This window comes from Cebus imitator, unplaced genomic scaffold (genome assembly GCF_001604975.1).
Source record: "Cebus imitator isolate Cc_AM_T3 unplaced genomic scaffold, Cebus_imitator-1.0 Scaffold24, whole genome shotgun sequence".
NCBI lineage: Eukaryota > Metazoa > Chordata > Mammalia > Primates > Cebidae > Cebus > Cebus imitator.
The window spans coordinates 12,619,888-12,636,275 of record NW_016107339.1 but is presented as its reverse complement, the minus strand read 5'-3'; the positions used below and the strand labels follow the sequence as shown (position 1 = coordinate 12,636,275).

At 54.3% G+C, this 16,388-nt stretch overlaps 1 protein-coding gene and 1 long non-coding RNA gene across 6 annotated transcripts in view; both read left to right on the top strand.

Moving 5' to 3' along the window:
- Positions 1–1,100: 1,100 nt before the first annotated feature.
- Positions 1,101–1,948, top strand: LOC108300034. 2 transcript variants are annotated; one of them, XR_005199063.1, is made up of 2 exons: positions 1,101–1,727; positions 1,764–1,948. It is a non-coding gene; the product is annotated as an uncharacterized LOC108300034 (long non-coding RNA). The 2 variants fall into 2 exon arrangements; XR_001823223.2 differs by having other exon boundaries at positions 1,118–1,586.
- A 119-nt stretch (positions 1,949–2,067) lies between these two features.
- The window catches only part of ITPR3 (inositol 1,4,5-trisphosphate receptor type 3), a 77,014-nt gene continuing 62,693 nt past the window's right edge, over positions 2,068–16,388 (top strand). For 3 of the 4 annotated variants that reach the window (XR_005199062.1, XM_037736276.1, XM_037736275.1), the window contains exons 1-2: positions 2,068–2,177; positions 2,454–2,800. Coding sequence is in view for 3 of the 4 variants with exons in the window: in XM_037736276.1 (XP_037592204.1) it covers positions 2,712–2,800 (89 nt within the window). In the remaining variant the exon portion in view is untranslated. Of the gene's footprint in view, positions 2,178–2,453; positions 2,801–16,388 lie in introns of those variants that run through there. The other variant, XM_017522647.2, reaches the window with a different exon arrangement.

Here is a 16,388-nt window from a genome sequence, read left to right as displayed (position 1 = left end):
TCTCAAACTCCTGACCTCAGGTGAGCTGCCCACCTCAGCCTCACAAAGTGCTGGGGTTACAGGCATGAGCCACCATGCCCTGCACCATGTTTTTTTTTTTTTTTTTTTTTTTTTTTTTTTGCGACAAAGTCTTGCTCTGTTGGCCAGCTGGAAAGCCACCACNGTCTTGCTCTGTTGGCCAGCTGGAAAGCCACCACGCTCGGCCACCATCTGTTTCTTAAACTCTGGTTTTTGTTGTTGTTTTTTAACCGACTGAACTTTTCTTGAAGCAAATTCTAACTCAGAACCAAGCATATAAAAGAGCTTACAGTGGAGCTGATTTGGCAGAAGCAGGTGACGGGGGCCCAGAGCCCTCACCTCTGAGACCTCCTGGTTGGTGGAGAGACAGAGGTTCCAAGTACTCCTAGGCTGGGGAGGGGTGGGGAGAACCAAGGCCATGTACTTTAGTTCAGAGAGGCCTGAAGTGGAGTGACCTCCATTCCTGGCTACCACACCTCATCTGAGTTATGGAACCATCTATATGGATGTCAGGGGAGGAGATAAGTTTTCAACTTGTCCCTCTTCCTCCTCACGGTCTGGAGAGGGGAAAAGGTAACTGGGCCCAGGCTGACAGCTTGATCAAAGCCTGATGCCCAGCAGAGGCCTGACATAACAGGCCTTCGATAAATGCTTACAGAACAAATGCATATTTTTTCCTTCTAAGTTTTGGGGAAGATACAGGTGGCATGACTTCTGGGAGCAAGTGAAACTGTCCCGGGGGCTGGCCCTTCTCAGTGAGGTTCCAGTGATCCATGCTGTGGCTCAGTTGGTGTGGGGTGGTAGGAGAACACCGGGCTGAAAATCAGAGGCTTGGTTAGCTTCTGCCTCCAGTTGCCAGGAGCCTGCTGTGTGCTCTTGATGGGTGGTGCTCCTTCTCTGGGCTTTGGTCATCTCTTTTTGGCACAATGGACTGGATGAAGTTTTTCAAACTGCAGTTTGCAACCCATTTGGAACATTTAAAAAAAGCAATTCAGTGGGTTACAATCAGCATTAAAGCAACAACACCAACACAACTCAAATAGAATAGAAAATATCAGCGGGCATCAAAGGTCATAAGAATAAGTATTGTTTGGTGAAACTATTATTTTGCTTATATATAGATGAAGGTGTGGGCTGGTCTGCTGTGAAACTTGTTACTGTTTGCCCTGGTGAAAAACAAAACAAAACTGTAAAACACGGGACTTGGCGATCCTGGAAGTGTCCTTCCCTCCCAGGTTCCTGGGGGTCCTCGAAAGAAAAATAAAAAAGAGAACCACCCCCACCCCGCCACTGCCTGGGGCTCTTCTCCTCCCAGGGTCAGCAGCTGTCTCTTTGCTCTTAGCTGTCTCCACCCCTCCCCTAGCCTCTCTTCTTCCTGCTTCAGTCACTGAGTCCCCTCCTCCCTTTCTTCCAGGGACAAACGCCCCCCCGCAACTCAGGAAGTGGGGGTGGGGGGATTTGAAGGGAGCGAATGTGATCGGATGGAGGTGGCAATGGGCACCCTATCCTAGAAGGTCAAATAAAGGACTAGAAAGCAAACACCCAAGCACCGGGAAACAGAACAGAAAGTAAGCGAGCTGTGGACGCGGATTTGAGGGCAGGACTTTGGGAGCCAGAGCCTGGCGGCGCCGCCGCAGCGGGTCACTCCCAGAGGGCCGGCACCCAGACTTGGCATCCTTAGCGCTTGGGTGCGCTATCAACTAGCGAAGGTAACTTTCTGTATTTTTTTTTTTTTTTTTTGAAAGGAAAGACAGAAGGAGCCAAGAGTTTTGGAGCCAACTCCTGGAGAGGGAGCGGCTGAACTGATTCGGAAGTTGGATCTCTTTGTACACAGGAATGCGGAGGAAAAAAAAAGCAAAACCCACCCCATTGCTTCATTTCCCCTCCAAGTCCGAGCACTTTCTATTGTGCAATGAAAAGGCTTTTTTCACGTTGAGAAAAATGAATCCCGATTTGGCGCTGCAAAGGGATGAGCGCGCTTCTGGGCGCTACCCTGCTCTCAGCTGGGCGCGGGGACCGCGCGGTGGCCGCAGGGTGGCCTCCGCCAGGGCGCTCCAGGGCGCGTCCTCCGCGCGCGGCTCCGGGGTAGCGCCCGCTGGAGCGTTGGACTCCGGGAACCCCAAGGGCAGAGAGCTCCCCGCTACGCCTGGGCCTCCCAGGTATGGCAGTTCCGCGAGCCCTCTGGACCCAGGACTCCCCAGTGCGGTGCAGGACGCCTTTGGGCACCAGGAGGGCTGGCGGCGCATTTGGCGTCCGGGAGGCCGAGACCCGGACCAGCTAGGAGCGCGGAGCGCCGGGAGGCGGGCCGGTGCACATGGGTGCCGGCAGGCGGGCGGTTGGCGGGGAAGGGGGGGCGGGGTGTGGCCTCCCCGCCTCCCAGGCAGGATTTGCATGTATCTGGCGGCCCCAGACTTCCTGCTCCTTCTACGCTGCAGGTACGCGCGGGCCGGGCCGGGCGGGCAGGAGGGCGGCGGACGCGCCCAGACTTGGGCACCTCCTCACCCGGACCCCGGGCCGCGCCGCGCCGCCTCCTGGCTCCCGTGGCCACCAGCCTGCCCCGGCCGCCCCAAGCGTCGGGCTCCGAGGTGGGGACGCGCCCCTCCCCGCCCCCCGGACGCCTCAGTCCTCCGCACTAAGCTTGGCCACGCGCCCCTGGGCGCCCCCCACGTCCCGGGCTCCCGAGGGCCGCAGCCATGAGTGAAATGTCCAGCTTTCTCCACATCGGGGACATCGTCTCCCTGTACGCCGAGGGCTCCGTCAATGGCTTCATCAGCACTTTGGGGTGAGTAAGCCTAGCTCGAGAGGGGCGCGGGCAAAGAGGGGGCGCCGTGGGCCTTGGTGCCAGCTACATGCGTCCTGCCACCGCCCTCCGAAAGAGGGCCTGGAAGTCCCCCCAGCCTCAAGGAGCGGGGAACGCCTCGCCTCCTTCTTTTAGAGAAAGGAAGTGAAGTGTTTGCTCAGGTAGGACTCGGGTGCCCTACTGGAGTTGGCAGGAGGCGCCCCCGTCGGCGCAGCCTCTACCCTCCTGCGCAAGCCTTTGGAGGGGGCAGAGGGGCCAAGACTTCCTTTGCAGGTGGTCCACGGGGCAGGTGGGTGGCTGGAGACTGAGTTGGAGAAGGGCAGCCGGGCCTGGACGTGCCCAGCTCTGAGGCCAGGGCGGAGCTGTGGGAGGTAGGCAGGCTCTGCTTGGAGCCCGAAATCCTCCTTGGTGCCTTTGAGGGGTCGCACCTTCTCCTCACAGCTCTCTCCCTGTTCTTCCCAGCTTCAGCAGGAGTGTCTTAGCCCTCTCCTTCCAGGCTTCCAGGTCCTGGCCAGCTGCCCCTTCTCCCCGCCTCTCCCGTTCAATTTCCTGCGCCGGTCATCTGGCGCCCTTGGGTCCCTGGTTCTAGCTTCTCTCCAGCACTTCACAAACATTAATTAATTCTGGCCACCACCTCCCAGGGTCTGGACTGGATAAACAGGGAATCAATTCATGTCCCTGGAGAGGGCCAGGCCTGTAGCAGGGATGGGGCAAGAGAGAAATTAGGCAGAAAAGATGGGTTTGTCTTCAGAGGAGCAGCTGGGTGATTGGGAGTGTGGTGTGGTTTCTCCAGCCAAGGCCCAGAGCAGGGCCTGCTGCCTTTGTCCTGTTTTCAGTCTGGGAGCCTAGGTTAAATTGTCTCATCCTCCCAACCACACATAGCTTCCCTCTAGGGGACACCTCCTTCCTCTGCTGACCCACTCAGTGGGACCAGCCAGCCTGGTGGTGCCTCCAGGGGACTTGGAGGACAACCTGGCACCCTCAGCTCAGGACAGGGCCCAACTCACCCCAAGCGTAGGAGGTGGGGGTCACCGGTCTTCCCCAGCATTTCTGGGAGTTTAGCTTTGGTCTTGCTGGAAAGGGAATGGATTGTGGGATTGGAGGGCTGACTCTGTCAGCAGGGAGTTCTCACCCAGCATTCCAGCATGCCCTGGTCCCCTTCTCGTAGAACCATCCACGTCCCTCCTGGTGACCTCTCTTTCACACATGGAATCCCTGGCTACTTGTCCCCCCTTCCACTAGATCTGACTTGTTCCCAGCTCCCTAAAGGATGGGGGTGGAGCAACATCTGGGACAGCATCTGTGCAGGCCTTCTCCAGAGAGCAGTGACTAGTCTCTGGCTGCCCTGAGGCCAGGGCCTGCACATAGTAGGTACTGAGTAAACACTTCTGATAAAGCTGAGGGAAGGAGCAGAGGGTGTGGGGGTTGGGAGGGATGTAGGGAACTATTGGGGAAGTCCCCTCCTAGTGAAGAGCACCAAGGACTTTTGGGAAATGACCACCTCTGTTGCTTAGTGCCTGGCCCGGGGCTGAACACACTGTGGTTTTTAAGCACCTGTAAGGTTTTTTTTTTAGACAGGGTCTCACTTTGTCTTCCAGGCTAGAGTGCAGTGATGCGATCTCGGCTTACTGCAGCCTCGACCTCCAGGGTTCAAGCAATCCTGCCTAAGCGCTCCCAGAACTAGCTGGGACTACAGGCACACCTGGCTAATTTTTGTATTGTTTTGTAGAGATAGGGTTTCACCATGTTGCCCAGGCTGGTTTCCAGCTCCTGAGCTCAAGCAATCCGCCTGCCTCAGCTTTCCAAAGTGCTGGGATTACAGGCGTGGAACACCGCGCCCTACCTAGCACCTGTGAGATTTAACAACATCAGGGAAAACATCTTACTGCTGCTTCCCCTGCTCTCGTGCAGGCCTCACTCCCTCCCAAGGATTCCCTCTGTTGCCTCTATAACTTCCTTCCACCTCGGCCCTTCCCACCCCAGGAACTGCTTCCTCCACCCACCTTGATCTTGGGGCAGGTCCTGGCGACCTCTAGAGCGCTCTTCTATGACAGGGTGCTCCCTCCCTCTGCAAACACCGCCAACATCTCATGATTTTCCACCAGCAGGCATCCATCCTCCTAGCATGGCTTTCTAGCACCGGCCTGTGCAGGTCTGCATCATAATTTTCTTTTTTTTTTTTTTGAAATGGAGTCTCGCTCTATCACCAGGTTGGAGTGCAGTGGCATGATCTCAGCTCACTGTAACCTCCGCCTCCTGGGTTCAAGCGATTCTCCTGCTTCATCCTCCCGAGTAGCTGGGACTACAGGCATGCACCACCAGGCCCAGGTAACTTTTGTATTTTTAGCAGAGACAGGGTTTCACGATGTTGGCCAGGATGGCCTAGATCTCTTGATCTTGTGATCTGCCTGCCTCAGCCTCCCAAAGTACTGGGATTACGGGCATGAGCCACCGCGCCCGGCCCACTGCTTCATAATTTTCTGGGGCTTTTTCCCCACATACCTGGAGCTCCGGGTGCACCGCATGACTGCAGCCTGTCCCGTGTTCTCAGTCTCTTTACCTTTGCTCTTGTGTCGTTCCTGCCCTTTAGCCAGTCTCCACCTGGGCAAATCTGTCCCACCCTCTAAGGCCTAGTGCAGAGTGGCCTCTTTTGAGAGATCCAGCTTCCCCTACCTGCAGGGCAGAATTAACCCTTTGTTCTCTGTGCTTTTGAACTGCTTTGGACAAACCACTCTCTGGTGTCCCTCACATTGGAGGCTTCCCTGTAGGCCCATCTAATGCTGGGCACCTTGCCAGGATTAACACCATTCATACATTTAGCAGGTCCACAGGCACTGTACTGGGTGCTGGGGACTTGGCGGTGATTAAAGGAGCTGTGCTTCCTGCTTCCTTGGAACTTAAGAGTCAAAGAAGGAATGATTTGTAAGTGCTGTAAATAATTAGTCCAGCAACTTCAGGGTCACCAGGAAGCTTGTCAGAAATGCAGAATATCAGACCCCGGTGCCCAGTCCTACTGAATGAAAATCTGCATTTTATTAAGATCCCCAGGGGACTGGTGCCTCCTTTCTCAACTCTGGTCCCCTCTGCCTTTCCCAAGGATGTTGGTGCCCATGTCTGTGAACCCGGAGGCTGATTTGACTGAATTCCTGGGCTAACCCAGTGCCCAGTGTGTGGGTCCCAGGAGGTACCCAGTAAGGGCTGGATAAAATGCATTTGTTGAAGGCAGGGGTGGCCTTGGTGGGCAGATGGGCCAGGTCACCTGGGAGATGAGAAGGGGGCATTGGTTGGGGAGGAGGACAGGGCAGCCTTCAGAGCCAGAGCTCTTCAGTGCAAAGTGGAGGAGGCCAATTACAGCCTCCTGGAGAATTAGAGGTCCTGGTGAAGACTGCACATTAACTATGGGTCGGAAGGACTGGAGGGGTTCAGGGAATAGACTCAGGGGTTCGGGGAGTAGACTGCCGGCCAGCAAGGGAAAGCAGGCCAATGCCACTGCCTTATCCCTCACCCCAGGGGGAGCAGCAGAGGCCAGGGCTGGAGTAGCTGATTAGGGCCAACAAAAAGTGGAGGATATAATGTGGCTTCAGGCCAGTGGCTAGGAAGAACTGGCCTTGGGTACACAGGATGGACCCGTCAGGATCTCATGTCATCTCTTGAAAATCTTTTTTTTTTTTTTTTTTNTTTTTTTTGAGACGAAGTTTCACTCTTGTTACCCAGGCTGGAGTGCAATGGCATGATCTCAGCTCACCACAACCTCTGCCTCTCAGGTTCAAGTGAGTCTCCTGCCTCAGCCTCCTGTGTAGCTGAGATTACAGGCATGTGCCACCACGCTTGGCTGATTTTGTATTTTTAGTAGAGATGGGGCTTCTCCATGTCAGTCAGGCTGGTCTCGAACTCCTTACCTCAGGTGATCTGCCCACCTCGGCCTCCCAAAGTGCTAGGATTACAGGTGTGAGTCACTGCACCTGTTGAAGATCTCTTTTGAGTACCCAGAGGGGTGGCCCCAGACCCACAGAGAGTAGACTGGGGGAGTGCAGGTGAACTGGGTCTTGGAGCTGAGCTTTCAACATTTGTCAAAGTGCCTCTTCCCACCCACGGCTGGGCTTTGGTGCCCCATTTGGAGCTCCAGGGCCTCTGGACCTGGATCACCTGGGGCTGGGTGATCATAGTGGGTAGGATCAGAAGGGACCCTGCCTCTTACCCACGGGGTTCCCTGCCCACCTGCCAGCCTGACCCGCTTCCCTGGAGGTCAGGACCCAAGAAGTATGGGGGTGAATATAGAGAAAGCCCAGGTTTCCAGGTTCATGATCCCTGCGTCGGAAACCTCAGGGGCATGGCTCTCAGGAGCAGTGTCAGTCTTGTGTTCCATCAACAACTTGCTGGGTGGTTTTCGTTTTGTTTTGTTTGAGATAGAGCCTTTGTCCCCTCGGGCTGGAATGCAGTAGTGCGGTCTAGGCTCACTGCAGCCTTCACCTCTCGGGCTCAAGCAATCCTTCCACCTCAGTTCCCCTCAGTAGCTGGGACTACGGGCATGTATTACCACGCCTGGCTAGTTTTTGTATTTTTTGTAGAGACAGGGTCTCCCCTTGCTGCCCAAGCTAATGTCAGACTCTTGGGCTCAAGTGATCCTCCCTCCTTGGCCTCCCGAAGTGCTGGGATTACAGGCATGAGTCACTGTGTCTGGCTGTTACTGGGTGTTGCTGGGTGTCTGTGCTCTGGCTGTACCTGAGAATCTCCCAGGGATTAAAAAAAAAAATCCAGCTCCCAAGTCTCATGCCAGACCAATTGAATCACCATCTTTAAGGCTGGGGTCTGGTTGTTGGATTTTTTTTTTTCTTTTTTTTTTGAGATGGAGTCTCTGTCACCCAGGCTGGAATGCAGTGGTGTGATCTTAGCTCACTGCAACCTCTGCCTCCCAGGTTCAAGCGATCCTCCTGCCTCAGCCTTCCAAGTAGCTGGGATTACCCATGGGTGCCACCACGTAGGGCTAATTTTTTTGTATTTTTAGTAGAGACAGGTTTTCACCCTGTTGGTCAGCCTGGTCTTGATCTACTGACCTAGTGATCTGCCCACCTCAGCCTCCCAAAGTGTTGGGATTACAGACGTGAGGCACCCTGCCCGGCCTGGGTGTTGGATTTTTAAAAAGCTCTCCAGGTGATTTTAATGAGTACCTGGGGCCTGGATCCCTATCTGGGGGCCCTCCCAGGCTGACAGTCTGTGAGGAATGCCTGCCTGCTGGGTCTACCTGCCCCTCAGCCCAGAAGGCCCATCTCTTTGTCCTCATCAGACTTTATAATGTCATTCAACAAACATTTATTAAGCATCTACCATGTGCTAGGCAAGGCACTGTTTTAGGCACTGGGGAATCAGTGGTAATCAAGGCACAGGTCCAGCTTGTTCCATTCTGTGTAGTGGGGCCCTTTGAGCCGAAAGTCTCTGAGACACATGTAATTCCAGGAATGTGAGACTGCCCCTCCTATGCGGACCGCATTCCCTGGGTGGATTTCAGACCTGCCTTGGCTTTCATTTAGCTATGATTTTACTGGAAGGAGATGTTAGACTTCTGTACCCCAAGGCAGAGTCTTGGTCTCAGCCTAATCCATGCAACTCATGTTTTGAAAAAAATATATATATTTTCAGATTAAAAAATATATACATTCCATGGAGAAAATGTGAAAAACTGAACAAAAAAAACAACAACTGTAACTTACATTAACATTCTCTAAGTGACTTACATTAACTGTGACTTACATTAACATTCTCTATGACCTTCTAGCCTTTTTTTTTTTTTTTTTGAGATGGAGTCTCGCTCTGTCACCCAGGCTCGAGTGCAGTGGAGCTATCTCAGCTCACTGCAACCTCCGCCTCTCAGGTTCAAGTGATTTTTCTTCCTCAGCCTCCTGAGTAGGTGGGACTCCAGGTGCCCATCACCATGCCTAGCTAATTTTTGTATTTTTAGTAGAGATGGGGTTTTACCATGTTGGCCTGGCTGGTCTTGAACTCCTGACCTTGTGATCCACCCGCCTTGGCCTCCCAAAGTGCTGGGATTACAGCCACTGCGCCTGGCCCTAAACAACTTTTTTTTTTTGAGACAGAATCTTGCTCTGTTGCCCAGGCTGAAGTGCAGTGGCACAATCTCAGCTCACTGCAACCTCCACCTCCTGGGCTCAAGCAATTCTCCTGCCTCAGCCTCCTGAATAGCTGGGACTACAGGCTCGTGACACCAAGCCCGGCTGATTTTTTTCTGGGTGAGACGGGGTTTCACTGGGTTAACCAGGATGGTCTCGATCTCCTGACCTTGTTATCCGCCCACCTCGGCCTCCCAAAGTGCTGGGATTACAGGAGTGAGCCACTGTGCCTGGCCACCTTAATTTATTTAAGCAACTCTAGTATTCAGCCTTCAGGCTGTTTGTAAATTTTTGCTTTTATGAACCATTTGCCTTGAACATCCTAGTCCATACATACCTGAACACTTGTCTAGTTACAGGTATCCTCTCAGGTAATAAGTTTCCAGAAATGGAGACCAAAGACAAAGTACACCTTTACCTCTTAGGCTTTCTAATGTTTTGTGTTTCTGTGGTGGTGGAGGGGTGTAGGAACAGAACTTGTGCCACAGAGGGTCAAACCTGATTCATGTCATGTGTAAATGTTGCACTAGCAGGTGGGGAGTAAGACTAGCCTCTGCCCTTGAGGTTAGGTTGTGGAGGTACCAGGCACTTCTCTGGCAGTGCAAGGATGTGCTGGAGAAGGGATGAAGTGGAGAGAGGGTGGTGTGGGGGTTGGCTCAGCCTAGAATCAGGGCCACACGTTCACCTTGGGACTCCAGGGTCTCCGGCTGCATCTAGCTCCTCTGCTTGAATCCTGCCGGCCTGAAAGAATCCTGTTGGAGTCACTTGCTCATACTCTGTCCTGCCCTACATTCCTGACCCCACATCCTCTCCCTGGCTTGGTCCATTGGGGCGGTGGCTTGGGTTGGGGGTGGGGACACATGCTGAGTTTTAGGGTGGGGCCACACCAGCTTTCTGCTTTCGGGGAGGTTTCTGGGTTTCGATGACCTCTGCACACATGCCTGGAGTCCCTGCATGTCCACCTCCAGTCCTGCTCTCTAAACTTCACCCCGTGTGCAGCTGGGACACCCCTCTCTGGGAGTGGGGGCTGTGTGAGGGGAGGGGAGGAAATCTGGGGTGGGGGAAGGAGGAAAGCAGAATCCAGATCTCCACTAAGTTCATCACAGGCCTCCGAATGTGAGCTCTGAACCCCTGGGTACGTCAGGCTGGTCACACGAAAGGTGCCAGTGGCACCCAGCATTCGTACCTGCAGTCACAATTCCCTGCAGTCAGGACCCTGGCTCAGAGAGCTTGGGGCCGAGAAGCAAGAGCCTGAGGAGAGGAGGTTGCAAGGCCTTTCAGACCAGGGACCAGGATAGAAATGTGGGTGCAGAAATGAGGCTGGGCGTTCACAACACAGCGAGTCCAGGGTGTGGGCTGGGGATGGAACTGGGTGGAGCCCCATTACTGAGAGATTTCCAGTTGGGGAGGCAGGCAGGAGAGACTCATTGCAGAGCCTTCAGTGAGGGAGTAAAATGATCAGAGTGGTATGTTTTTTTGGCCAGCAGGTGGACAGAGCCAGAAGGGGCAGTGAACACAAATCTCAGTCCAGGAGCAGCTGCAGGTGCTTGAGGCAGACACCTGTGCATATTTGGTTAGCAAATCACTCTCCTCATCATTCAACCAGCCAGCCAGCCATTACCCCTTCCTGCACGGTGCAGGACAGCCCTCTTCTCCAGTAGAAATCTAGAAATAGATGATGGGGGTGATATAGGTAATGGGAGGGAGAATTAAGTCTGTGACTCAAAGATGATGATGATGGTGATGATGATGGCAATGGGTAGACTTTACAGATCACTTCCATTGGGTGGCTCTGGCCTTTATGAATGCTATCACAGCCTGAGGCATAAATATACTTCAGAAAAAGTAGAGAGAAACTTTTAGAACACCGATTTGCCTACCACTTAGAGTTAATAATTGTTTACAGTGGTCATATTTGCTATGTGTATTTTTTGCTGAGGTATTTTATGAATAATTACATACATTGCATCTTTTTCACCTCTAAGTATTTTATTATGCATCCCTATGTAACTACAGTGCTGTGATCACACCAATTAATAGTTTTCTAATGGCATTCAGGACCCAATCCATAGTCAGATGTGCCCATTGTCCTCAGTGGTATGATCAGAGTTCACTGTAACCTTGAACTCCTGGACCCAAGCGATCCTCCTGCCTTGGCCTTATTTATTTATTTATTTATTTATTTATTTTGCCTTGGCCTTTCAAAGTGCTGGGTTGTGCCTGGCCTTAGTCTGTGTTTGACTGACGATTGGTTTCTTTCTTTTCTTTTTTGAGACAGAGTTTTGCTCTTGTTGCCCAGGCTGGAGTGCAATGGTGTGATCTTGGCTCATCACAACCTCCGCCTCTTGGGCTCAAGCAATTCTCCTGCCTCAGCCTCCTGAGTAGCTGGGACTACAGGTGCACACCACCACGCCTGGCTAATTATTTGTATTTTTAGTAGAGATGGGGTTTCACTGTATTAGCCAAGATGGTCTCGATCTCCTGACCTCATGATCCGCCCGCCTCGGCCTCCCAAAGTGCTGGGATTACAGGCATGAGCCACCGCGCCCGGCCAGTTTCTTTCTTTTTTTTTTTTGAGATGGAGTTTCCCTCTTGTCGCTCAGGCTGTAGTGCAATGGAGCAATTTCAGCTCATTGCAACTTCTGCCTCCTGGGTTCAAGTGATTCTCAGCCTTCTGAGTAGCTGGGATTACAGGTGCCTCAGCCTTCCAAGTAGCTGGGATTACAGATGCCAGCCACCACGCCCAACTAATTTTCGTATTTTTAGTAGAGACGAGGTTTCACTATGTTGGGCCAGGCTGGTCTTGAACTCCTGACCTCAGGTGATCCACCCACACCTCCCAACACCTGCCTGGCCTGACCATTGGTTTCTTTAAATTAGGATCCTATCTAGGTCCTCAAATTACATTTGATTCTTATGCCTCTTCAGTTTCCTTTAATCTAAAACAGCGCCCCGCCCCCATCTCCTTTCCCACCGTGAACACTGAATTCTGGCAAGGCAGGGTTATGCTATAGGCTGCCTCACTTGCTGGATTGATTTGTCAGGGCTGCCTTTGTTGCTTTGCTTCCTAGAGAGCTCTGTGGAGGTCTGGAGCCAGGGCGAGCAGGCCTGAGGGTCTGCTCTGCCGAGGGTCCTACAGCTTGTTACTCTGTCAGGTGAGAAAGACTGAGAGTCCAGTTCTGGGTTATGGAGAGTGGGAGACAAGCCTGGGGCTGGCAGGGCTTGAGGCAATGGGGGGCTAGCATCCCATGGCTGTATCTTTTCTTCCTCTCTTCCCAGCTTTCCCTCTGGTCTCCTGCTCCCTGTCTTCTTGTGCTTACAGATATGTTCTCCCATGCACCCAGCACTGCTGTAGAGACCCCAGGACTTGTCAGAGAGCCTGCCTGCCCCTTACAGCCAGAAACCCAGGCCTGTGGCAGAGGCAGGCTGGCACACTGGCCCCGACCTTTATTTCTACTGAGTTGTTCTTGCTATCTCCATTCTTCCCGGAGAGACTATTGGGGTTCTCTGCATGTGCAGCTCATTGTCCTTTCTAGACTTTAAGCTTTCTGAAGGCTTTAGCCGTACTTGTTTTAAAATTCCATATATTCCATATACTGCCTGGCCCCTTGGTTGGCACAGGATGGATTCTTGGTAAAGATATGTAGAGGCAAAGAAAGTAGTTGCTTTTGCAGGGATGCAGGAGTTAATTTCTTTTCTCTGATGAGCCAGGAACCCCAACCAGTGAATCTGGGTTCCTCTCTTAACATTCCTGCCTCACCTCTGGCTAGTAGGTGTGACATTGGATATCTGGGGAAAAGGCCCCCCAGGCCTCCCACCCACCACCAACCCAGTGTTCAGACAATGCCTGCTGTTGGAGTGGCCACCTTGGGGCTGGCCTGGATCTGTGGAGTGGTGGCCAGTGTCTAGGGCTGGGAGTCAGAAGACCTGGATCTGGAATTTGCTGTTCCATTAACTTGTGTGACCTGGGCTGGTCAGTTTTCCCTCCATGCCCCAGGGACAGTTTTCTCATCCACAGCTGGATGGAGTGGGGGTTGTTCAGGGTCCCTCAGGGATCTCCCCAGTCTGTGACTCCGCCTCCCATGGTGCTCTGATGGTGGCCAAGCTGGTAGGTGCAGGTTTTGAGTCAGGCTCCTTGATAGTCACGTGCCCCACTTCTATCTAGCTCCCTTCCTCCTTATCTAATCGTTCCAGACAGCACTGCCCCGCCCTGCTGCCTTTCCCATGGTGCCCACCTGGATCTCCAAAATCCACGTGGGTATGGGGCCACCCAGGTCCTGGGATGCAGCTGTCTTCCTTTCCTACCTCAAATCAAGGCCTTGGTGTGTAGACCCCGTGAGCATTTCAGGGACTGTGCCCTCTTCATACCTTAGAACAAGCTGTCAACCAGCTCCTCTCCAGAAGGCCCAGGACGGCTCTGCCTGCCCACAGGCCTCCAGCCAGGACCCTTTCCTTGTGGCCCCATCCTCCTGTCCCCTCTGCTGTTCAGACTGGTCTTGTGCCTCCCCGTGGATGAAAGGCGCACTGCAGGGACTGTCCTCTGGGCTCCTGAGCCCACAGGTGTCGGCCAGGAGCTGGGCTGGTCCTGAATGGAGGGGAGAAGGGGACACACAGGTGTAGACAAGGCCCCTGTCCTCCGAACTCAGCATGGTTGAAGGAGGGTTGGGACCACACCCAGCACACTGTAGGCACGCAGTGAGGTTTGTTGAGTAGGTGGAGACCTGGGTTGTGTTTGTGCCATTCTCTGAGCCACTATGTGGCTTCGGGGTTCGGTCCACTCTGTGGGCCTCACACTGGACTATGGTAAGAACGCAATGAGATACTGGATGTAAAAACGATTGATAAACTACAGAGTTCGAGCGATAGAGGGGCAGTTTTTCTGTGATCTTGGTTGGAGTACCACCGGCCCCTAGGTGAGGGACGATGCCGGGGGTGGGCGTGGGCAGGGAGCCACGCGGGAGCCTCAGCTCGGCCTTGAGATGGCAGGAGTGGATTGGGGCTTCATCCTAGTAGAGGCTGGACGGTGAGAACGGCGGGCTGGAAGAAGGTGGGAACAGGCCCTTTCCGAGGCCCGTGGGCGGAGGGACCTTGTGGGGAGGCGTTCGGCAAGGGGTTGAGGCGACGCGGCCACTTTCCCCTGGAGAGCGCGGCTGTGGTTTCAGCGCTAGGTGCGCACTCAGGAGGGCACCTGCGGCCCAGCTAGTTTGATAAACACAGGTGCCCGCCATGAGGAAGAGTCGGGGTGGGGCGCTAAGGCCAGGGACATCGGTGCCAGCGGATAGGGAGGGTCCCCCGGGGCCGTCCTCCGCGGGCAGCCGAGCCGGGGAGAGCAGGAAAGCGCGGGCGCAGCAGCACATCACCCGCCCCGCCCCCGGGCGCGCCTGGCGGAGGCGCGGCGTCCTGGCAGCGGTCGGCAGTAGGAGGCAGGCCGGGGCGAGGCCGCGCTGGCCCTCCCTTGGTGGCGGCGGCGCGGCGGAGGAGACGGCTGCACGTGGGACGGCGAGTTTCGCTCCGCCGCGGGGGCGGGGGCGGGGCCGGACGCCCCGAGCTCGCGGGCTGGGCCAGGCTGGGGGGCGGGGCCAGAACGCGTGGGGCGGGGTGGGGCGGGGCCAGGGAGGCCAGACCCGCTCTCTCCAGAGCCGCGCGGACCCAGAACCGCTCCCTCCACGCAGCGACGTGGACGTCTCGGTCTCGCCGGGTGGAGCTCCATCAAAATTACCTGACTTGTGTCCCGGCCGTGGAGCCACACTCTGGCCCCAGGTCTCCCGACAGCTCATCTGATAAGAGCCTTTCTGCTGCTGTGTCAAATGACTTCACCCGACGCTTCCTCCCGTCCCGACCCCCTCCCGCCGGAGATCACCTTCTTGCGATCCCTCAGGTCTAATGAGTATGCACCGAGACATGGGGGAGGACCGCTTGGGGGCACGGTGGGACCCTGGGAACATCTGCCCAGGGCCACCTTCTTTGCCTACATACATCAGATGGGGGCTGCGCTAAACACTAGCTGGAGAATAAAACAAGGAAGGCAAGGTGGCAAGGTGCAACCCCTTGGAGGTTCTTGGGGGGCACAGAATGGAGCCTAACATTCCCAGATGATGCCTGTTTTGCTGGTCCTCGCGGACCCAGGAGGAAATGCCAAAGGCCCCATCTCCTGCCTCCCAAGTCCTCACTCCTGACCGACCCTCCCTTCTTTCCAGAGCCCTCTCCAGGGCTTGTTTCTCTCCTCCAGTCCCTCACACAGACCATTCTCGCCTGCTCAGCTGCACATCTGGGATGTCTTCCCTTCCCAATCTTGTTTGAATTCCCCTCGGGAGGCCATGCTCCCCTCATGACCAGTCCCTCTCTTCTCTAAGTGGCCTCCGGATTTTTTTTTTTTTTTTTTAGATGAAGTTCCACTCTTGTTGCCCAGGCTGGAGTGCAATGGTGCGATCTTGGCTCTCCGCAACCTCCACCTCCCAGGTCAAGCGATTCTCCTGCCTCAGCCTCCCGAGTAGTTGGGATTACAGGCATGCGCTACCATGCCCGGCTAATTTTGTATTTTTAGTAGAGATGGGTTTTCTCCATGTTGGTCAGGCTGGTCTCCAACTCCTGACCTCAGGTGATCCGCCTGCCTCTGTCTCCCAAAGTGCTGGGATTACAGGGGTGAGCCTAGTGGCTTCTGTTTGCACTCCCTGCTTTGCAGACTGCCGGGCACTGGGATGGGGAGGGGCTGAGTTGGAGACGCGGGGCTTCAAAAGCTGTGCCAGCGTGGGCAGGGACAGATGGACATCCACCTGATGACCGCGTGGGCTTGTCCAGAGGGGCGAGGAAAACACTTTGGCCCCCGAATTTGCATGTATTTCCTTCATTTGTGACCCAGACAAGGAGTTTGGAGGAGAGGCGTGGAGGGGTCAGGAATGAGGATGGGTTTTTTTTGTCAGACAGGCAGTCTCTGAGGAAGGGGACTCTGCAGCCTCTTCCTCTTCCCCCCCACCTTGTGTGCTGGTCAAGATGGGAGCTGCGGGGACTGCCGCCAGCCTCTCTCCAGCTGCACAACTTTCATGCTGCCCCTATGGTTCCATCACCCCTGGTCAGTGCTTTCTTCCTCCCACCTTCAAGATTCATTCTTCAGGGCCTTGCTAAGAGTCAACCAGCTAGTCTGATTCACTACTATCTTACAGGTAATTCTATGAATTATTCAAGGCTCTGAGCAGCTCCTGCTTCTCCCACACCTTCTCTGATTGGCCAAGTGCTGACCTCTCCCTTCCCTGAATTCGCAGAAAACCCACGGCTGGTACCACCAGTTGGCTCTGATACGTATTCTTTATGTTTTTTATCTTCTGAGTATGTGATTTGTCTTCCAAATCAGATTTTAAACTCCCCGAGGCAGGGACCTCGTCTTTTACTTTTTTTTTTTTTTTTTTTTTTTTTTTTTTTTGAGACTTTTTTTCGCTGTTGTTGCCCAG